The following is a 23965-nucleotide window of genomic DNA, read 5'->3' as shown; positions in this document are numbered from 1 at the left end:
CCTCTCACACACATTTTCTTCCCCATCCCCTCTCCTACCCAGTTCCCTCCTTACATTTGTCTCCTATGACTGTTTTATTTGCCCTTCTAAGTAATATTCAGGCATAGTCATCTGGGCCTTTCTTCTTCTTTAACTTCTTTGGGTCTGTGGAGTATAGCATGATATCCTCTATTTTATGGCTTATATCCACTTATAAGTGAGTACATACCATGCATGTACTTTTAGGTCTGGGATACTTCACTCAGGATGATAATAACCCAAGTTACTATCCACTTGCCTGAAAAATTCATGATGTCTGTTTTTAATAGCTGAACAGTATTCCATTGCATAGATGTACCACATTATTTTTATCCATTCTTCAATTTAGAAACATCTAGATTGTTTCCAGTTTGTTGCTATTGCAAATAAAGCTGCTATGAACATAGTTGATCAAGCGTCTTTGTGGAATTGTGGGGCATCTTTTGGATATATGTCCAAGAGTGGTATATCTGGGTCTTGAGGTAGAACTATTGCCAGCTTTCTGAGAAACCACCAGATTGATTTCCAAAGTGGTTATACAAGTTTGTAATCCCTCCAGCACTGGAGGAATGTTTCTTTACTCCACATCATCTCCTGAATGTGCTATCTCTTTGAGTTTTGTTTGATTTATCTTAGTCATTCTGACCAGTATAAAATTTGTAATCTCAAAGTTGTTTTGATTTGCATTTCCCTGATGACTAAGAACTTTGAACACTTCTTTAAGTGCTTCTTGGCCATTTGAAATTCCTTTGTTAAGAATTCTGTTTAGCTCTGTACACCATTTTTAATTGGGTTATTTGGTTTGTTAATGTCTAACTTCTTGAGTTCTTTATAAATTTTGGATATTATCTTTCTGTCAGATGTAGGATTAGTGAAGATTTTTCCCCAATCTGTAGGCTGCCATTTTGTCCAATGTACAGTGTTCTCTGCCTTATAGTTACTTTTTAGTTTTATGATGTCTCATTTATCAATTTTTGATCTTAGAGCTTCAGCCATTGGTGTTCTGTTGGTGATGTTGTCTCCTATACCAATGAGCTCAAGGCTATTTCCTACTTTCTGTTCTATTCAAATTAGTGTATCCAGTTTTATGTTGAGGTCTTTGATCCACTTGGACTTGAGTTTTGTGCCAGGTGTTAGATATGGATTTGTATGTTTCTGCATTTATACATCCAGATAGACTAGCACTATTTATTGTAGATGCTTTCTTTTTTCCATTGTAAATAAATACAATTGAATCTTGACAGAGGATTTGAGCTTTTGGGGGGCCCATGGAATGAATGTAGGAGATGAGACCAAAGAGCCTCACACCGATTTTAGCTTATTACAGTTTGAGAAGGATGTCAGATAAAAAAGATGAAGACTAGATTTGCAGTGTAAGATTTGGGTTTTAGTCTTATCTCAGCTGAGGGTGTAGATTAGATTTCTTGTGGCTGCTTTCTCCTTTGGATTGAATGGCTGGCTCTTTATCTACCCTCCTTTCTTGTGATGATTATAGCACATCTCCTTGTATATTTCTAGAACTGAACACAAGATCATCTAGGTCAGCACCAGGCCCCACACAACCCACAGACTTCCAAGTATTCAAGTGGGATAGGGTGGGATGGCCACAATACTCCCTCCAGTATGCTCCTTATTTCATAGACTTCTGTCTTTTATTCTTCAGTTTACAGTAAAATTCTTAGTAACTCTTCTTTTAAACATCCTTTGTTTTGTTTTGTTTTTACAAAAGCTACTTTAAGGGGGGAGATTAACTCTAATCTCCCTGTTAATCTATGTTGATAAGAAGTAAAAGTGCCTGACAGAGCAATATTGAGTTTCTTGTTTGATTTCCCCAAGGATTTCAATGATTACAGATTCCTTTAGATGAGTTTCTGGGCATGTAAATTTCTTTCTTTTCAAAGATTTGTTTTTAATTTTCAGGTGTGTGTGTATGTGTGTGTGTGTGTGTGTGTGTGTGTGTGTGTGTGTATGCCCGCACGCGCGTGCACGCGCGCTCTTTCATGTGTGTGCCAAATGTATGAGTACCTGCAGAGACCTTAAAATGGCCTCAGGACCACTGGGGTTGAAATTGCAGGTGGTCATGAGCTGCAGGACAAGATGCTTGGAACAAAACTCAGGTCCTCTGTATGAGTAGTACATGTCTTCATGATGAGCCAGCTTCCCAGTCCCATAAGACTATAATTTTCCTTCTGCACACTAACATAAAATTTCATTTCAGAAACATGCAAGGCACAGCAGGAGTTTCATTTTCTCTTTGCTAATTTATCTTTTTATCTTTCACCCAAAGGCCTGATCAAACATTTAATCTTCTAACTTCATTTCTGGATTTTCAGCTGTAACACTTTCTGTTCACAAAGAATGGGACCATTTTGTGGCCCTGAGATTAATGTAAGAGATGTAACCCTAGACCTTTATTTGTGGCATCACTTTAAATGGTCCTTAAACTTTCAATTCCCACTGTCATGCACAAATCTGGAGTGAATGTATGTAGATTATAAGGTTTTAGCTTTTTCAATATTTCTCTTCCTGTATTTCTGCTTATTAATTACCACCTTTTAAAAAGTGTAATTGTTTTTCTTTTTAGATTGCATATATACAGTATTACCTTTACATTTAAATTTGGTAGTAATAGTGCTTCAAGCTTAGACAGAAAAACAGACTAAGATAAGAATGATCATTTCTCTGCTCTTCTCTTCTTCCTTTCATTTCCCAGCTATTTGGAAATGTATTAAATACTTTTCACCTTCCTTATGAAAGTAGCTACTAATTTCAAAGAAGATCTTTATTGGTTTATTAATTCCTTCTTTTCTTTTCTTTTAAATAATTTTTAATCTTTTTGTACAGTCCAGTTGTTATTCCCATTCCTGTCTGACCCCCACCACAGTTCTAAATCCATCTCTTCTCTTTGATCTCCAAGGGGATGTCCCCATCAGTCTCTACCCCACTAGGCCTCCCTAATCCCTGGGGCCCAAGTCTCTTGAGGGTTAGATGTATATTCTCTAAGTCCTCTGATGTATATGTGTTGGGGGCCTCATATCAGTTGGTTTATACTACCTAGTTGGTGGCTCAGTGTCTGAGAGATCTTGGGGGTCCAGGTTAGTTGTGATTGCTGGTTCTCCCACAGGGTTTCCCTCCACAACTAATTACCTAATTCAACTATAGGGGCCCCAGACTTCTGTTCACTGGTTGCGTGTGAGTATCTGCTTCAGACTCTTTCAACTGCTTATTGGGCTTCTGGGAAAGCAGCCAACCTAGGCTTCTGTCTGTAAGCACACCATAGCATCAGTAATAGTGTCAGACCTTAGAGAATCCCCTTGAGACAGATACCAATTTGGACCAGTCACTGATCCTTCAAATAAGCTCATATTCCTTGTATTATTTTGCAAACTATTTTGCAAAGTATTCTCTCTTTATTTTGCTTATTTTGCTTGTCTCTTCCACTAAATAAGTTAGTATGCTTACTATCTTGGTTTTGACTTCTTTATGCAATTTGAAAAGAAACACATATATTATAAAATACAACTTATTCACCTGGGTGATTTTCATCTCCAAAATCTTACTGCCTCAGTTTGCAAACTAGGCCTTGTTCTAGAAGCTTCTAGCCTCTGTCCAATCTAATCTAAACCTACAATGTTTTCAGCCTCTGAGGCTAGTTGCCTAATAATCTCATCTTTTCTCTTTCTATTTGAACACTAGCTGCTGGTTCAACTCAACTGTTCTGTATCAGACGCCTCTCCCAGATGACTTACTTAATGTGGCTTTTCTCGTGGACTCTGAATTGCTCTGCCTGTCCTCAAACTAACTCTAGCAATCTTTTCTAATCTTCTGTCTCATTCTCATTCTCTTGCTTGTTCTGTCTTTACCTGTGTCTAGCTTGTTCTCTCTTCAGTCTGTCTCTGTAAAACTCACCTGGTAAAACTACCTTCTTTTCCCTCTCTGCTGTTCTACTGTCCCTCTCAACTCTACTGTACAGCTCTCCAGGAACTCTACCATATTCCAGTATTGTCTGTCTCTTCTCTAAATAGTTTTCTTTTCCCCTCTCTTCTTGTGAGTGTTGGGCATATCCTATTCTGCCAAATCTTTCTCTGATTTGTCACCTTATCCACCAATAAATTAGGCATCACTTTCAAACATGGGTGCTTCTTTCTGCAAACTAACTTTACCTTTATTGTTTGGAATTAAAGGTGAGTATTAAGGGTGTGTCTGTATTCCAGACAGAGGGATTAAAAGTGTGTGCTAAGGGGAGCCACACTCTAAGAAGAAACAGGTTCAAATATCATGCAAATATATGTATATACAAAATATTTTAATATTATATTTAATATAAAATTTGAAAGTTTTTTATAATTTTCAAAGGCTTATGATATACATATATAGACAACAAACTCAAAAAAATATAAAATACTCTGACAAAGGTAATGTCTATTGCTGTATATTGTAATGCTAAATTCCGTCTAGGTCTACAAGTGAATTTTCAGTTACTGGTTTTGTTGTACAAATCTTGTTAATTAATTTATAAGTATTAGTTAAATAAAATGGCTAGAGCCAATTACTGGAACATTAGAGGTAGGTGTTTTTTGTTTGTTTGTTTGCTTGTTTTGCTTTTTGTTGTTGTTGAGCATAGGAGAAGGAAAAAAAAAAAAAAACGAGGAGAGAGGGGAAGATGCCGTAAGAGGCTATGGACCGTGAGCAAGTATTTGGGGAACAGCTGTGAGGAGGTAGCCAGGCCAACAGTTAGACAAGTGAGCTAGGGGTTACCCTCAAGCAATTCTCAAAACCAAATAAAATAACCATAGTCCAGATCTTATTTATTTGTAAGCTAGTCAAGGATAGGTTTAGAATATATTTATACTACATATGCCTGGATCTGTTCTGTTCGGATGTGGGAGGAAACCTTTCTGATAACAATTGGACCAGGCACTGATATGAGTATAGCAGGATACCATTCATTTCACTGAGTTTGTTTTGCCACTGGTGTTTGGTGCACCACAGGTCTCTGGGCTATTTAGCCTCTGGTTCCTGCTGGACATCCAGACAGTGTCAGGCATCAGTTACTTCTTGTAGCATGGAATCTGGCTTTTTCCTTTTTTTAAGGGGAAGAGAAGAAAACTAGTGTCTAAACTGTAATGAAAAGCAACTGGGGATGATAAGTCTTCCGTAACTGTCTGACTACTTAATCTTCAGCTCACATAATTGTATGAAAGGCCTACTGAACAGCATGTGCACTTAATCATAGACTCACTTACCTGTTTGAAAAACATATGAGGAATCCCATGAACCAGTTTTGTCTGTAAGCCGCCCACCACATACCTTTCTCTACATACCTTCCTACCAAAAGACTTCTTAATGAGATACTCATTACCATCTGTTCTTGCCTTGTCTAAGATAGATAAGACACTAAACCCATATACTTCCTGTTGTGAGAAAACCTCAGGATCACAGTTGAGAGCAGCTTCTGGGAGGTGGACAGGGAAGAGGAAGCTTATGGTTTCTGCCTCAGCAGAATATGATTCTGTAGCTCTGTGTCTAAGCTGCTGGCACAAAGATACACAGCTGAGTCCTGGGGTTGTGTGGTCTGGATCTTCAGAGTTGAAAGCGACTGATTGGGCATCTGAGCTGAGAATCGATCCTTGGGCATCCCTGAATCATCTATAGGAGCTTGGTTGCTAAAGTAAGTCAGGAACTCCAGGCCTTGCACAATGGTCTGTCTGTACCAGAAAACAGCATTATGTCCTGAAATTGGCTCACACCTCAGAGTTGCTTCTTGTCCCTTCTGTGTCACCTTGTGCCTAGGTGTTTGGGTGACACCAGCATTTGTTGGTTCTAAAAAGAAACAGAATAGAGAATAAAGAAGGTAATTGTAACCATAACAAGCAATGATCAGAAGCAGCAGACTCTTTATTGCTGAAAACTCACCTGCTCTCAAGAAACAAAGGACCAGGCAGAAAAGGAGCCTCGAGGCCATGGCAAGATGAGGAAGTGGCTTCACTCACAGAAACTCCACATAAGTGAGAGAAGCCCAGGCTGAAGTCTCTGGGAGCTCTGTATCCCCAAGGGGGATCATGGGCTTGTGATGACACCACTGTCTCCGTCACTGCTCAAAGGATCACCTTTCAAAAGTGAACACTGATCTCCAAAAACAAAAAACAAAAACAAAAACAAAAAAACAAAAGAAGCCCTGCTCCTCTTGGGTGTATTTGCTTCTTTTTGTTCTAGAGCTTTCAGGTGTGCTGACAAGCTGCTAATGTATACTCTCTCCAGTTTCTTTTTGGAGGAACTCAGAGCTGAGCTTTCTTCTTAGCACTGCTTTCACTGTGTCCCATAAGTTTTGGTATGTTGTGCCTTCATTTTCACTAAATTATAAAAAGTCTTTAATTTCTTTCTTTATTCCTTCCTTAACCAAGTTATCATAGAGTAGAGCATTGTTCAGCTTACATGTATATGTGTGTTTTCTGTTGTTTTTGTTGGAATTTAAGACTAGCCTTAGTCCGTGGTGATCTGATAGGGTGCATGGGATTATTTCAATCTTTTTGTATCTGTTGAGGCCTGTTTTGTGACCAGTTGCATGGTTAATTTTGGAGAAGGTACCATGAGGTGCTGAGAAGAAGATATATTCTTTTGCTTTAGGATGAAATGTTCTATAAATATCTATTAGATTAATTTGGTTTAGAACTTTTGTTAGTTTCACTATGTCTGTTTAGTTTCTGTTTCCATGATTCGTCCATTGCTGAGAGTGGGGTGTTGAAGTCTCCCAATATTATTGTGTGGGGTACAATGTATGCTTTGGGCTTTAGTATAGTTTCTTTTATGAATTAGGGTGCCCTTGCATTTAGTACTACTCAGCTATTAAAAACAATGAATTCATGAAATTGTTAGGCAAATGGATGGAACTACAAAATATCATTCTGAGTGAGGTAACCCAATCACAAAAGAACACACATGCTATGCGTTCAGTGGTAAGTGGATATTAGCCCCAAAGCTTGAAATACCCAAGATACTATTCACAGACCACATGAAGCTCAAGAAGAAGGAAGAAAGGATAAGTGCTTTGGTCCTTCTTAGAATGGGAACAAAATACTCACAGGAGGAAATATGGAGACAAAGTGTAGAGCAAAGACTGAAGGAAAGGCCATCCAAGACTGTCACACCTGGGGATTCATCCCATATACAGTCAACAAACCCCTACTCTATCGTGGATGCTAAGAAATGCTTGCTGAATCAATCCATTCTTATCACCTTGTACTAATCTCAAGTCCAAGTGGATCAAGGACCTCCACATAAAACCAGAAACACTGAAACTAATAGAAAAGAAACTGGGGAAGATCCTTGAGGACATGTACCCAGGGGGGGGGGGGAGGGAAGTTCCTGAATAGAACACCAATAGCTTATGCTCTAAGATCAAGAATTGAAAATGGGACCTCATAAAATTACAAAGTTTCTGTAAGGCAAAGGACACTGTCAAAAGGACAAAATGGCAACCAACAAATTGGGAAAAGATCTTTACCAACCCTATATCTGACAGAGGGCTAATATCCAAGATATACAAAGAACTCAAGAAGGTAGACTATAACCCTATTAAAAATGGGGTACTGGGCAGTGGTGGTGCATGCCTGTAATCCCACCACTTGGGAGGCAGAGGCAGGTGGATTTCTGAGTTCGAGGTCAGCCTGGTCTACAGAGTTTGTTCCAGGACAGCCAGGGCTATACAGAGAAACCCTGTCTCGAAAAAACCAAATCTAAAAAAAAAAAAAAAAAAAAAAAAAAAAAAAAAAAAAAGGAGTATAGAGCTAAAAAAGAATTTTCACCTGAGGAATATCGAATGGCTGAGATACACCTAAAGAAATGTTCAGCATCCTTAGTCGTCAGGGAAATGCAAATCAAAACAACCCTGAGATTTCACCTCACATCAGTCAGAATGGCTAAGATCAAATCTCAGGAGAAAACAGGTGCTGGTGAGGGTGTGGAGAAAGAGGAACACTCCTCCACTGCTGGTGGGGTTGCAAGTTGGTACAACCACTCTGTAAATCACAGAGGAGTGGATACAGAAAATGTGGTATATTTACACGATGGAGTACTACTCAGCTATTAAAAACAATAAATTCATTAAATTCTTAGGCAAATGGGTGGAACTGAAGAATGTCATCCTGAGTGAGGTGACCCAATCACAAAAGAATACACATGGTATGCACTCATTGATAAGCAGATATTAGCCCAGAAGCTTGGAATACCCGGGAAACAATTCACATATCAAATGATTCCCAAGAAGAAGGAAGGAGTGGCTCCTGGTCCTAGAAAGAGTCCGTGCAACAGTGTAGGGAAATACCAGGATAGTGAAGCAGAAAGGGTTGATTGGGGAACAGGGGGAGGGAAGAGGGCTAATGGGACTTTTGGGGAAGGGGGATCCTGGAAAGGGGAAATCATTTTAAATGCAAATAAAGAATTTATCAATAAAAAAAAAGAAATTCTGACTGAAAAGAGCCTAATGATGGCCGTCTCCCGAGAGGCCCTGCCAGAGCATTGCAAACACAGAGGCAGATGCTCGAGCAGCCAGCTGTTGGACTGTGCTCTGGGTCCCCAATGGAGGAGTTAGAGAAAGGACTGAAGGAACTGAAGAGGTTTTCAACCCCATAGGAAGAACAACAGCATCAATTAACCAGACTTTCCAGATCTCCCAGGGACTAAGCTATCAATCAAGGAGTACACATGGCTCCAACTGCACATGAAGCAGAGGATTGCCTTGTCAGGCATCAATGGGAGGAGAGATCCTTGGTCCTATGAAGGTTTGATAGATGTCCCAGTGTAGGGGAATCGAGGGCAGGAGGCAGGAGTGTGTGGGTGGGTGGAGGAACACCCTCATAAAAGCAGGGGGAGGGGAGATGGGATAGGGGATTTCTGGGAGGGGGAAACTGGGAAAGGGAATAACATTTGAAATGTAAATAAAGAAACTATCCAATGAAAAATAAAGAAGAAATCCCACTGAAATAAGTAATTGTTCTGGTACATGCATGGGCAGTTCATCCAAAGACTTAAAGCACCCCTACAGTTATTTATTTACCAAAGCCTTTGTGCTTCAGTGATTATCCCATCTCCCACCCCTACCCCCATAGTTTACTTTTCCTGAAACATTGCATATCAAATTACTTATTGGACACTTCTTTAGTAGGAATTTTCACTTTTTCTTCGAATTTGTATATATGTATTCAATGTATTTTGGTCTTATCCACACTCACCAATAACTCCAATGTTAGGTCCTTTACTCCCTCTTCTTCCTACTAGAATTGTATCTTCCTTTATTGTTACTACCACCACTGTTACTACTGTTGTTATCTCCATGAGTTGATTAAAACTTACAAAACTTACCATCTGCAGGGGCTGGGGTTCATCTAATAGAGCATAAGAGAATAACATTATTTCTGTTGTGTCAAGACAACAGAAAGAAACAAATACAGAGACTGAAGGAATGGCCATCCTGGGACTTCCCTATCTGGGGATCCATGCTATCTGCAGGCACAAAAGCTCAACACTCTTGCTGTTGCCAAGAGGCACTTGCTGATAGGAACCTGGTGTGACTGCTGCTTGGGAGGTCCAGCCAGCAACTGACCAATGCAGATGTGGATGCTTGGAGCCATCAGATTGAGCTCAAAGACCCTGTGGGGGAGCTGGTGGAAGGACTGGAGGAGCAGAAGGGGATTGCAACCCCATAGAAAGAATATCAACTGGCCAGACCACCCAGTGCTTCCAGAGACTAGACTACCAACCAAGGAGTGAACAGGGAAGGATTCATGCAACACATGTTACAGAGGATAGCCTTGCCTGAGAGCAATGGGATGGGGGGGCATTGGTCCTGTGGAGGTTTGATGCTGGATCAGTGGGACAGGAGGAGGTGGGTAGTTAAAGAAGCACCCTCATGGAGGCAAAGGGGAGAGAGGGTCAATGTGCATTGGGGGGTTTGTGGAGGTGTAACCAAGAAGTGAGATATTTGAGATGTAAATGAGTGGAATGATTAATAAAAAGCAAAGAAAGAAACAAATACAGGTAGGCATGGAAGCTTAGTACATAAATATTCTTAATGTTCCATCTCCATCTTCCAATATTAGTGTTAGTATGCATTTGTATGTATGGAAGTATGTGTGTGTGTGTGTGTGTGTGTGTGTGTAGTTGTGTGTGTATTTGTGTATCTTTCTGTGTGTGTGTCTGTTTCTCTCTGTATGTATATGTGTGACTGTGGGGAGTGGGGGAGTGTAAGCATGAAAATAAGTGTATATGGTATACCTTCTGTCTTTTTTATACTACTGTTCTAAGGATGTATCTTGATGGGCTGAAGCATTGTGAGACCTACACACAAAGAAGGCAGAAGCTGGCATAGAACTTAGGAGAGAAGATGAAATACAAACACCTAGAAAACATTTAGAATCAAGCCACAGTATCCTAGGATGGCCCTCAGACATACCCTAGTGGATAAAGATTTATAAAATAAACTATGAACACAAAGAAAAAGGAGAAAGAGGGAATAAATAACGCTAAGGATATTTGAAAAGCTCTAGGGATACTTCTTATTTTATATTTACTTAAAATTTCTTGAGTGTGTGTTTGTGTTTAAAATGAATTTATATCACTTGTGATAATAACGCTTCCCTCAACAGCCATAGCTTATCTAATAAAAACTCCCATAGCAGGCATGAGAAACCTTCTTTCGAGTTGTTAATCAGGGAATTCTAAGAGACTCCTAAAACAATATAAGCTATTGTACTTGACCTTTGTCTTTTGTCAGAAGATGAAATCAAGTCCGTTTTGCTGAAGAAACCACACACTTTGGATAGAGGACACAGAAGAATCTAACTGGATCTTACTCAAGCATTCTCCCTGTGAACTAGCTTTCATAGTAGCAAAAGGTGCCATGTAAGCTACCAAGGGAGGAAAGAAATTAATAATCCTACTTGGTTGTAGAATCCAAGAGCCAAGGCAATGGCCAGCATGGTAAGATAACCCTAATAGTGCAATATGGCACCTCCACCTTGGCAATAGCTGTACAATTGAGCTTAAGGCTTACTCAGCAGAAGAGAAATCACATTTAGTCTTAGAAACACCCCTACTACTCTGGACTGGTAAGACCATGGATCTTAGAGCAGAACATGTTACCACAACTTTCCAGACCAGTATAATTCCCACCTGCATTCTAAATTCTGATCCTAATATACAAATAAATGTAGATCTCATCCCTCATCAAAGAAGCTTCTTCTGCAGCACATAGGGAACATTGCAGAAAGTCAGAGCTTCCCAAAGTTCAGAGAACAAACAACAGCAGAGCTACAACCTAATCTGTATACCTAAGGTTCGGGGGAATATCATGGCAGAGGGAACATAAAGATTTTAAAACCAGCTGCAAGATTGGGATTTCTAGATAAGACAGGAGCTACACCCAAGAAATATCAAAAATATGACTGTATAACAATATCTGAACAATGACAATACTAGTTGACACTTCAACACTGATAAAGAAATCTTTCTCAAGTACCCCTACCCCCAAATAAAGAACTACAGGCAATTAATAACTGCCAAGAGATGGATAATTAGTCTTCCCCAGAAATGAACCTCTAATTCTTTTTTTCTAGTATCATATGGCCAGACCTAATGACAAATATATAAGCAAAACTAAGGGGATTCAGCAGGTTGTGTTTGTATATTTATATGTGACAAGAAGAAGCCAGAAACATGGGAAGTAGTGGGGGTATAGTATGAGAGGAGTTGAAAGGAGGGACTGGAACATAAAATAGTATAATTATATTTTACTTAAAATAAATGTAAGAGCTGGAGAGATGTCTCAGTGGGTGAAGAGCACTGGCTAGTCTTCCAGGGACCTAAATTTGATTCCTAGCACCTTCATGGCAGGTCACAACTGATGGTAACAGCAGTCCAAGGGCATCCAATATACTTTTCTGGTCTTTGCAGGCACCTGGCATGGATGTGTTGCATAGACAAACATGTAAAACACTCATACACATAAAATAAATAATTAAAAGTAGATGATAGATAGATAGATAGATAGATAGATAGATAGATAGATAGATAGATAGATAATAGATGATTGATACATAGATAGGTAGATAGATAGATAGATAGATAGATAGATAGATAGATAGATAGATAGACAGATGATACATAGTATTTTTTAGAAAAAAATTTAATACATGATTAGGCAACTCTTTCTAAAATTTTTGTTTGTTCCTTCACATTTTTATGTTTACTATAGAAAAACTGTCATATTCTGGACTCCCAAAAGTCCTTATACATTCTTCTGTTGATACTATTCTCGTGGAATTTTAAAGATAGAGGCCCCTCTGCTTGGAGCAGTGTCACTGTGCTTCTCAGAGCCCTGCTGTGAATTTTCTATGACAGAGGTAGTGGAAGCCTGGACTAGGTTACAGAAAGCTTTTTACAACAGCTGCCCTGATATCCTTGACATGCTTTCTTTACTTTTCTTGCATCAGGGTACATAGCTGCCCAACAAACTCAGAGGTAGAGGCTTAGAGGTGTTTCACGGGGCAGAGGCCTGGAAAGTGCCTGACTCATTTCTTTTTTGTCTCCAGGTCATCACTGATTTACTGAATTTTTTTTTTTGAATTGTTGGAAGTTTCTTTCGTTTGTTTGTGTAATTGGTTGTGTTTTGTTATGTTTTTAAATCAAGAATACTCTTCAGCAAGAACAATTTTACTGTCATAGATATGAATCTTACTGCCCTGTCTGAGTGCCCCATGGACAACAATCCTTGCAGTCAATCACAATGCCACCTCCTCTAAGCTCTCTGTGGAAAGGAAGCGTGTATGGGAGCCATCAAGTGAACTTGTTTGTTTCTGATTTTTTTCTCACTGAACCTCTTCATAAAACATTATTTAAATTTGGACTCTACTGTAGTTAAAGTATGTTAATGGTTACTTTGTCTGACAAATATCCCAGACTCCCCCCCCCCAGCCATTAATCATTATTGTTCTTTACTAATATACATAAGAACAAAGTCTTTCGGCCCAACCTTTCAAGATTAAAAGCCTGAGCCTCAACATTTTCTTCAAACCCCCACTACCAGACAAGCCTCTAGGTCAGTGGCTCTAAATCTTCCTAGTGCTGCTAACCTTTAACATAGTACCTCATATTGTGTGTGACTCCCAACCATAAAATTATTTCATTGCTACTTTAAAACTGTAACTTTACTACTGTTATGAGCTATAGTGTAAATATATGATATGCAACCCTTGTGTTGGTTGACAGCCACTGCAATAGCTCTTTTAGAGTCACCTCAGTGCCTGCTGGTGGCCACTGAAGGAGTTGCTCGAGAAATAATCTCTCTAGCTGGTGTAGATGATGCTGTTACAATGGCTATGAGCAACGCAAATCACAGTTGTTGGAATTGTAAAAATTCAAAAATAATACTTCCCTTTCTCACATGACATGGAAAACACTCGGAAATGGAATAATGAAATCTGCAAAACAAAAGTCAAAAGGTCAATATTACTTTTGTGATCAACTACCCAACAAAGTTGACCAGGTTGAATCCATATAAGTAGAGTACAGTGAAACTTTCCCTAGGGTGGCCAGCCTCTCCACTTGAATGAATCCTCTGATCACTATTCTTCCCATAATTCTGAGGCAGGAGAGAATACACAACATTGATCTCATAGGTAGAGAAATACAAAGATAAAGGTAGAGGACTTGAGTCATCATGCCGAGTTCCTTCTTTCATGTGATTAGATTTAGTTCTCCTACCACAGAGAAGAGTGAGAAGAGAAGTACACTAGAGATATTATTCAACAGACCCACCCATTATCATGAGAAGTAGGGAAAAAACAAACATTTCCTCCAAGGTCACAAAATTTGTGTTGCCCAAACACCTCAGACTCATTGTGTGAGAACCTCTGTTCCAGCAGTCTTGAGGAATACTTTTCAAGATACTTGAAGACCTGAGAGTTCTGTTGCCAACTCCAAGCTAGGAATTACTTTTCTATTCTTCCTTTGCCAGTTTATAAACTATTTTATCTCCTATTACAAAGAAAAAGACTCATGACAAGCTTCACTCATATCAGAAAGAATCACCGATAACATGAAGACAATACTTAGAGCTGTTCTAAAATTTGAATATGATATAAACTAATTTTCTTCAAATTTTGTATATGAACTAGAGAAATGGCTCAACTGTCAAGAGCATGCACTGTTCTTGCAGGAGATTTGGGCTTAGTTCTCAGAACCAACATTTGGAAGCTAACAACTACCTCTAACTACTCTTCCAGGGAAATCCAACAATCCAACGCCCTATGATTTCCAGGGGCACCTATATGTATGTGGTACACATAAACTGTTTCAGGCACAAACACACACACACACACACACACACACACAGACATGCACACAAACAAATAAATTTTAAAAAGAAAAGGTTCTTTGTAATATCCTAGGGAAAACTAATCTGTCTTTTTTATTATCAATTCAATGACTTTTCTCAGTTATGCTATGCTCCAGTCTTTAATGGTTTTCTTATTATAATTTTTTAATTTCTTCTACTCTAGCATGCATTTTATCATTTTTCTCTCAATGTGCTATTGCTCAGTCCCTTAAAAACGATTAAATTGAATTTCTTAATGTTTAAAATGACTTCTTTTGAATTTTTAAAATAATTCTCGTACAACAAGTAGTATTCATTGGCATAGACTACCTTCATTAACTTTATGCCTGAATCTGGGCCTACAGCATTAGTATTTCAAATCTATTCAGCTAGACTTTATCTCTATGATCTTCTCTGGTGAGAGATATTAAATTTATAAACCCTGAAATCTCTTAAACAAAAGCTATTAAAATAAATATTTAATCCCTCCTCTTTCTTCTGTCACATGATCTTCTAGTTAAATTTCTCTCCTTATATTTTACTTGCTTCCCCTTTCATTTGTACCGTACTTTCCTAAGAGCTGTAATTTTAACAATTAATCCAGCAGGTTCCTGAAGAAAATATAACTTAAATATGTTCCTCAATCTAGCGAGGCATCACTGTCAAATATTTGTGATTTTCAGAGACATTTCTTTTTTTATTTTTTATTTTTAATTTATATTTTTTATTTTTATTAGATATTTTCTTTATTTAAATTTCAAATGTTATCCCTTTTTCTGGTTTGCCCTCCAAAAACCTCCTAGCCCATTCCCCCTCCACCTGCTCACCAACCTACCCACTTCTACTTCCCTGTTCTGGAATTCCACTATACTGGGACATCTAGCCTTCTCAGGACCCTTTGATGTCCAACAAGGCCATCCTCTACTACATATGCAGTTGGAGCATGGGTCCCTCCATGTGTACTCTTTGATTGGTGGTTTAGTCCCTAGGAGCTCTGGGGAGTACTGGTTGTTCCTCCTGTGGGGCTCCTTCAGCTCCTTGGGTCCTTTCTCTAGCCAGGTGGGGCAGTCTCTGGATGGTCTTTCCTCAGTCTCTTCTCCACACTTTGTATCTCCTTCCATGTATATTTTGTTTCTCCTTCTAAGAAGGACCAGAGTATCCATACTTTGATCTTCATTCTTCTTGAGCTTCATTTGGTCTGTGAATTGTATCTTGGGTATTCAGAGGATTCTGGATGCTGTCTCTTCCTTGGGGGCACCATTCCAGTTTGCTTCTGCTAAGATCCTGAATTTTCCCTCTAATGGAATTTTCTGATTACCTTGACTTTCTTAGTCAAACCTGAAATAAATGTCTCTCTTGCCTCCCCAGAGAGCCATGAGACCTAAGTCTTTTCCCTCTTCCCTTTAAGAATCCAACCTTCCTGACTTCATACACTGCTTTCTTCCACATGATGGTGCATGTTTTCTAAGATGCTGCTTTTCCTCACATAGAAATCATTTTTTACATCCATCCACATTTTTATTTTTTGTAATGATTTGTAGTTTTTTTTTTAATTTAAGTCTTTAATATTCTAATGTATGTAGGTTTGGTTAGCCTGAATTTATCAGATGCCACATTGAGAAAAACAAAATAAAATACATTCTCTTTTAGTTTCATCCTTCCCAATGTGTGCATTGGTTCAGTGTTTCCTCTGAGGTCTTCAAGATGCAGTAGGAACCTATGGCATCTTTATATTTTAAACATCCTTCTTTTGCTGCCTTACAGGAAGGAGGAAACAAATTTGAGCCATTGTGTTATCTCATCTCTTTTTGAAGGAAATGTGAATTCCCTTTGGCATAGTTCATCAACCACAGGTGCTCCTTTAATTATGTTTTAAGCTTTTGCAATAATTGTGTTGATTGATTTTGGATTTTCCTGTATACACAGTCTAATTTCCTTTTCATTGAGAGTCCTCGTAAGCACATTTTCTTCATCTGAAAGAGTCTGTCCAGTTGTGCTGTCACAGACTCTAAATTATTCCTGTCTGGGAGCTCACTGATATGAATAGTTTATCTCCTTGACTTTGTAGAGACTTTTAGAAATAGTAATTCTCCAGTGATAATCCAGCTGATGAGTCCATTTCAATGAGAGATTTTTCACTGTCAGAAAAATATGAATATCAGATAAGAACACAGGTTTTTTTAAAAATTTCTTACCATTGAACAAAGAATTTGTAATCATCTATCATTTTAGAAAATATTCAAACAATATTAGTGGCCATTTTTGATAGTTTTGTGTGTTGTAGAGAGCCCAAAAGCCTGCAACAAGAAGATTCAGATTATATATTCTGCATTTGAAATGAGCAAGTGGAGCTGTTAATAACACTATTATTAATCTCAAGTACATCTTTTGTGTTTTATTAAAACACAATTAGAGTAACCTAGTACAAAAATACATACAATATGTCCTTTCTGTAGGTGAAGCAATTGGATTTTTTTTCTCTAAAATATTTTTTAATATTTTCTCTTCTTTTAAATTCTTCCCTCAACTGGAGTTTTTACGGTGAATTTCTCTCTCTCTCTCTCTCTCTCTCTCTCTCTCTCTCTCTCTCTCTCTCTCTCTCTCTCTCTGTCTCTCTGTCTCTCTCTCTCTCTCTCTCTGTCTCTCTCTCTCTCTTTCTCTGTCTCTCTCTCTCTGTCTCTCTCTGTCTCTCTCTCTCTTTCTCTCTCTCTCTCTCTCTCTCTCTCTCGTGTGTGTGTGTGTGTGTGTGTGTGTGTGTGCATATGCACCAAGTGTGTGCAAATTCCTGAGAAGGACAGAGGCATCAGATCTCCTAGAACTGGAGTTAGAAGAAATTGTGAGGAGGTCTACTTGGATGCAAGGAACTGATTTCAGGTTTTTGTTAGACAGCAGTAAGCATTAAGTGGTAAGACACTTCTTCATCCACCATCTATTATATTTTTTAGAAAAAAATACTGAATTTCTATTTATACGTAAAAGAAAAAGATTGGAGAATCATCCTCAACAAATGCCAGTGACCTCTCTTTGGCCACTTAGAGTCAGCATTGATGCTTCCTAGGGCATGACACCCAACCAGAGTAATGCTGTAGGACAAAGCTCTCCACAAACCCACTAGTTAAGAGCAACAGCCATTTATTTACATTCTTGAATCTATGGAGTAGTGGGTTGCTTCTGTGATTCTCAACTCAGTATTTTAAATGTTAAATTTTTATGGAAGGGGTGATTTGAAAACACTCTCTTTTGCAGCTTTTGTTTTAATCTTCAAAACAGGTTCTTTCAAAGAACAATGTTTTTTCTTTTCAATGAAGGAATGATTCTAAATGGTAAACACTGTACATCTAAATAGGATCACACAAAGCTGAGTGGCATTTTCGAGTTCTCAAAGTACCATTTTTTAACCAGTAAAAATGCTCAGGACCAACCTACATGCTGCTTCTTCAGAAAATGTATTTTGTTACCCCCTACTGTGAAAAGGGAGTTGAGAACAGTTGTTTTCTGCTTCACAAAGAAGCATCCAATAGCATGGCAAGTGATTAGAAAGCTGGAAAGTGTGGAGATGGGAGTAGAGTCTAGCAAAGCAGACGCATGGGGACATTTTAAATTGTGTAAGACCATATTGCAAAGGCATGAAGTATATTTGACTACTTAGACACATAAGCAGTGTGAAGCATCAGCTGCCATCCTCAATAGGGCTGTGATCCTGTTCTCAATAGACAACCACTGCAAGAAGCAGAGTTAGAGAGCATGTTTTCTGATCATTGTGTTCTATGAGTAGGACATTGAGGCATTTTAACGTATTCACAAAGGTGAAATAGCCATGTGGTTGCTGGGACACAAAAAAGAACTTGCGACATCTGCAAATGTGTTTTCTAAAAGGACTGGCATGTCATTAAGTAGACTGGTTATGGGAATACTGAGTATTTGCTACAGAACAGCAGCAGTTCTAAACAACTTTGCCTGACCTTTTTTTCTCAGTTAAAAATAAAATAGAGTTATTCAAAATACATGTATTTCTAACCACCTTTAGTGTAATAATTTGTGGAGATATTAGAAAAAGTCTTTGGATACTGTAGGCTGAGAAAAAGCATTTGTCTGTTAAATATGCACATGCTATAGTAATAAAACTAAATTCGAAAATGTTTAGAGGAAAACAGAATCCTCTAATGAAGTAAAAAAAAAAATGGAGATAAAAACAATGTGTAAATTTTTCCATCACAGTGAGTACAGGGCAGGAGGATTAACTAGAAGAGGTATCCTGTGTGGATGAGCTGAGCTTATAGTATAGGAGGAGTAAATAATCAGGAAGAAGGAAGAAGGAGCCAGGATAAGCTACATATAAAGAAGTAGTGTATGTCTCTTGGTGCACACAAAAACATTTACATGACATTCTGGATTGTTTTCATCTCAAATGTTAGGACTTGAGTGACACAGCTAACTCAAAGAGAGAAGGAATTTGACTATAAGGCAGAACTTACTTAGGGCAGCCTAATTACCTTGCTGACTCAAATATAAGCATCTTCTGCGTGAGTTGATTTGATAGGAATTCACCAGTGTGAAATAAGATAATAGAAGAGCTTAGTAAAACTACCAAGACCCACTTCCAGTGCGGAGGACAAGCATATATAATCAGATAGAACATATAGACATGAGTCTTAAGGAGATGAGATCATTAAGGAAAGGACAAACAAGACAGGAGAAACTTGAATGGTTTAAGATATTCCCATACTGGGACTTGCCAGGCCTAAACTCATCATCATAACCAGAAGCATTCTGAGACTACAAGAGATTGGTGCTGATATGAGACTCTAGACATACATGTGGGAAAAAAAGAAAAATCCTATGGAAACACTAAGTTGAAATTAACATTAAAATAATGTCTTCACAACTTTGTCTGAGTGAAAAAAGAATGAATAGCCAGAATAATTCACAGAACATTGCTCTTATCAGGACTGCAGCATTCAGATGGGGAAGATGAAAAAACATAAGACCATGGGTACTTATAGCCGATGTGAACTTTAGGCCCCCAACCATATGTGAGAAATCTCTGAACTTCCTTAAAGATCATTTTCCATCCAAGCTTTCTTAATACTGTATTATCTTCTGTCTTTGTCATCACTCTATCCCTTGTTGTTTTTATTTGTTTTGTTTTAATGAAGGAGCACCGAAAACTTCAGAACTGCTAGGGGCTGGAGGGAGAGGAGGATACAACTCTTTTTGTACTGGCAGGGCATCTTTGTGTAGCTCTGTGGCTAAACTGCTGGCACACAGATACACAGCTGAGTCCTGAAGTTCTGTGGGTTGAATCTTCAGAGTGGAGGAGGATGAATCTGGCATCTCCGTTTTGAATCGATCCTTGAATGCCCCTCCATCTTCCATAAGAGATTTGCTGCGGAAGTAGCTCAGCAGCTCTAGTCCCTGTCTCTTGGTCTGTCTGTACCAGAAAAGGTCATTGTGACCTGAAATCGGCTCACACTTCAAAGTTGCTGTTTGTCCATTCTTTATCACCTCATAACTGGGTGACTGGGTAACTCCAGCATCTGTGTGATCTATATTTAAAAAGACAAAGTAGGAAACAAAATAAGAACTCTGTAGAGTCATGAACACAGTAAGCCAGTGTGATGATGTTAATTATCCTCTGTGCTTACTTGCTATGAGAACACAAAAGATCACACAGCAGAGTATCTGGATGGCCATAGTGGGATAAGCACAGGTGTGAATTAGATAAACGAGGGCTTTACATGGGCAGAAATTTGACTTTGAGAACACCTTCTTCTCACACAAGATATCTATTGGTTAGTGACATCATCTGATAAGCCATGAAAACCTCCAACCCCAGCCACAATGTAAAAGCTGTTTTGAGAGGAGGCTGAAGCTCTGGAAATGAATCAAGCAGGGCTAGATGCAACTGCACCTGAACTAATGTAAAGGTTTGTGCATTTGAGGCTCCTGGTAGCTTAGTTTGGCATTATCAGTTCTCAACGCCTTCTCTAGAGTCTCTGTTTTGTAAGAATCTGCTTTTTCCATTTGCACTTCAAATTCCAAGTAGTTAAAAATGGATTCACTGTCTTCTCACAACCCATCATCTCTGAAAACTTCCACATTCCATCATTGGTGGCATGGTTATTCCACTATCATACACTCAAATCACTCATTGAAAGACTTCCATGATATATTATTACTGCATTTTGTCAAATATTTCAACTCTACCACAGAAGCTCCCCTCAATCTCTACAATAAAACAATCAGGAGTTGTCTTGTTCCAAAAGATTTGCAAATAAAATACTGTAGAATTTACTTATTCTTACCTCCTGCAAAATCGCCATGCTTGTTCATCAATAATGCCTGGTCTTTCACCTGACCTGTGGCCTACCTACATCCCATCAGTCAGGCAGCGATGGAGAAATGAGAAGGTTCTGTGTCCTTCATCAATCTAATGAGTTACTTACTAATAAGGATGAAATAGTTTCAAGTTTTTATTTTTGGCACAAAAAAAACCAGGAGAACAAGCTTCCCTGAGGCAATTAGGCAAGGTTCATATGAGCTCACAGAGCTGAAGCAGCAAGCACAAAGCCTGCACGGATCTGCACCGAGTCCTCTGTGTATATATCACAGCTTTAGCTTAGCATTTTTCATGACTTCCTGAGAATGCGAGCAAGTTACTCTCTGACTCTTGTACCTGCTTTGGAGGCTCTTTTTATTCTTTTGGCTCTCCTTGTCCAGACTCCATGTGATGACTTTTGTTTTACCTTACTATATTTTATTTTGTCATCTTTGGTTGTTATCTCTTAAAAGCCTGTTCTTTTCCAATGAGAGACAGAAAGAGAGTGGATCTAAAGGGGAGGGGAGGTGGCAAGGAACTGGTAGGAGTAGAAGGAAAGAAATCTGTAATCAGAATATATTGTATGACAAAAGAATCTATTTTTAATAAAAGGGGAAAATGCTAAAAGAAAGAAAGGAAGGAGGAAGGAAGGAAAGAAAGAAGGAAGGAAGGAAAGAAAGAAGGAAGGAAGGAAGGAAAGAAGGAAGGAAAGAAAGAAGGAAGAAAAGATCTGAATTCAATTCTTAAAAACTACATTTTAAAAGTTGGCCATGATGCTGTAAGATTGTTCTCCCACATTGGAGAGACACAGTAAGCAGACTACTGGAGCTTACAAAGTGGCCTGCTTAGCCTGCTTGTCAAACTCTAGGCCAGTACTATACCTAGTCAGAAAAATAAACAAAAAAAACCAAACACCAAAACAAGACAAAACAAAAACCTCAGGGTAGATGTCATCTAACTATATTTTCCTAAGCCTTTACACAGATTCTAGCTAACAGTGAAGCCACAGTGCATTCTAGTGGCCAGTGACAAACAGCAACCCAAATTGGAGCTGTGATTCCCTTCATTTCATATAAAAGATGTGAGATTTTATAATGTGTCAGTGTTAGGGAGTGGTAAATCAGTATTAATCTTACTTTGGTCTAATTTTTAAATTTCTGACAAAGAGACAATGGGTGACCATTATCTACCATACAACTGGATCTTCTGCACAAATAGATGGTATGATATGAAGTGAAAGAAAATGAACAAACATTGTGAAGTGCAGTTAGACTCAGTAAGGAAGGACAGAATGCTGGGAGGGTCTGAGAGTGCAGGTGCATGCAGAACCCCTCCCCCAACCCTGCTGTTTTCCAAGAACTCCCAACAGTTCAGACCAATTTCTCTTACTGTCTTAGAATATCAGGAAGGAGTTGGTAAAGGTATAGAGACAGGGGTATCATCAGGGGTTACATGGGGGCCCTGGGATGCTTTAGAAGTGCTTAACAAGGGGAAGAACTTGGGATTTTAACATGCCAAGGAAGCACTGTAACAGACAAAGGCAGACAGATGAAATGTGTCCAACAATCTCTGAGCTATCTGGACCAAACCTGAAATAGTTTTGGGCTGTGCCAGAGACATTAGAAAGTTTCAGCACTCTGTGAAAAGTAGTATTCTGCTTGACTGGAAATTTGGACTGAGTGTGGTGTCGCATATCCCAAAGTTTGGTAGGTGTGTACTGGAGGACCAGGACTTCATGGAAACTCAAATGTATTCTTTTAAAAAGTCTGTAACTCCCCCTAGGTTATCCATTTTGTGTATTTCTTTGAAGATAAAACATTGTTAAAACTGAATTAAGATTAATAAAAATAATACTAACAATAATAAATTTAATTATTATTGATGCATTTTCAAACAAGCAAGAGCAGAAATAATTACTCCAAACAAACAAATATATACTGTAGAGAATTTGTTCCTTAGAAAGTTCTTGTACAAAGGCACAATATAAAGATGTCACCAAGGATAGCATTCGAAACACACAGATGCTTTAGGTCCAGTGGGAACGCCTGTCGCCTGTTACTCAGAGATAACCTCCATCTGTACTACTGGCTTTTAGATGGATTATTTGGTTGCATATTTCACAGAACAGATATCTCCAGATTCTGATGGCTCAGTCTGTGAAAAGTCACTTTCTATTTGGGATTCTTGAATTGTTACTGGAAAAAAAAAAAAAAAAACACTTGGAGTCCCTGAGCTATTATTTTCAACCACTTACAGTCCTTGTGTTTCAAGAAAGAATTTGTGTTCTCTACTTATATACAGCATGGCCTATGTCTAAAGACCAACTCTGTCCATGGGGTATAAGAAGTAGTGACCAGTCTTTACTGAAAGCTGGCTTGAAGAAAACCATCAACTTTGAGCACAGCAGGGATTTGTCTATGCACTGCTGTGGCTAAGCTGCTGGCACAGAGAAAGGTGGCTGAGTCACCCTGCTTTGCCGACTGGATCTTAAGAGTGGAGTCAATTCCTTTAGGCCTCACAGCAGAAAAACGATCCACGGGCAACTGTGAATTATCTATAACAGTCTCATCCCTAAAGTAGACTAGAAGCTCAGGCCCCTGGTCTCCTAGCTGCTGATACCAGTAAAGGGTGTCATGTCCAGAAATAGGGTCACACCAAAAGGAAACAGCCTGTCTTTCCTGTATGATTGCATATCTGGGAGACTGGGTGACTCCAGCTTCAGACAGTACTGTGGGAAAAGAAGATAGTATTTCAAAATGAGAACAACTGAAAGAATCCCCAGAGAAACACAAAATGGAGACTGTTTTTTCTAAAAACTTACCTGTGTCAAGGAGACAGAACAGTGCCCAGCCCAGAAGCTTGGTGCCCATGGCAGATTGAGGGCAGAGGAAGGCTTACCACAACAAGGTCTTAAGAGCTCTATTACTTGTTACCACACAACATTCCCCATGAAGACTTTACTGCCCCTGTCTCTTCAGAGAATCAGTCGTAGCATAGTACCTCTGAGTGCAAATGGTTTAGCATATGCACAGACTGCATGTGAATTCATCCAGCGTCCTCACACACAGCTCAGGCGTTAGAGTACACAATCTTCTACAGCTTGAGTCACTTCTTCTAAGGATCTGATTGGTGTTTCTTGAATATCACAAAGGCAACTGGAAGGCACCATTATTGGGAGGTGACCTCTTTATCCTTCTTGTCATTTTCCTCTACTTTGGGCATATCTCTTTCATCAGGTTCTGCCACCACGTATTCCA

The 23965-nt window shown here is 38.9% G+C and overlaps 3 gene segments (V, D, J or C); all 3 read right to left on the bottom strand.

Moving 5' to 3' along the window:
- Positions 1–5500: 5500 nt before the first annotated feature.
- LOC127677892 (T-cell receptor beta chain V region CTL-F3-like) lies at positions 5501–6257 on the bottom strand. The segment is given in 2 exon segments: positions 5501–5841; positions 5935–6257. Coding segments are annotated over 2 exon segments (390 nt in total).
- A 13250-nt stretch (positions 6258–19507) lies between these two features.
- LOC127678534 (T cell receptor beta variable 12-3-like) lies at positions 19508–20145 on the bottom strand. The segment is given in 2 exon segments: positions 19508–19935; positions 20035–20145. Coding segments are annotated over 2 exon segments (462 nt in total).
- A 2923-nt stretch (positions 20146–23068) lies between these two features.
- On the bottom strand, positions 23069–23797 carry LOC127677891 (T cell receptor beta variable 11-1-like). The segment is given in 2 exon segments: positions 23069–23436; positions 23530–23797. Coding segments are annotated over 2 exon segments (417 nt in total).
- Positions 23798–23965: the final 168 nt, after the last annotated feature.

This window comes from Apodemus sylvaticus, chromosome 2 (assembly GCF_947179515.1).
Source record: "Apodemus sylvaticus chromosome 2, mApoSyl1.1, whole genome shotgun sequence".
NCBI lineage: Eukaryota > Metazoa > Chordata > Mammalia > Rodentia > Muridae > Apodemus > Apodemus sylvaticus.
Note: the sequence above shows the minus strand (reverse complement) of the source record. Positions and strands in the feature narration are given on the sequence as shown.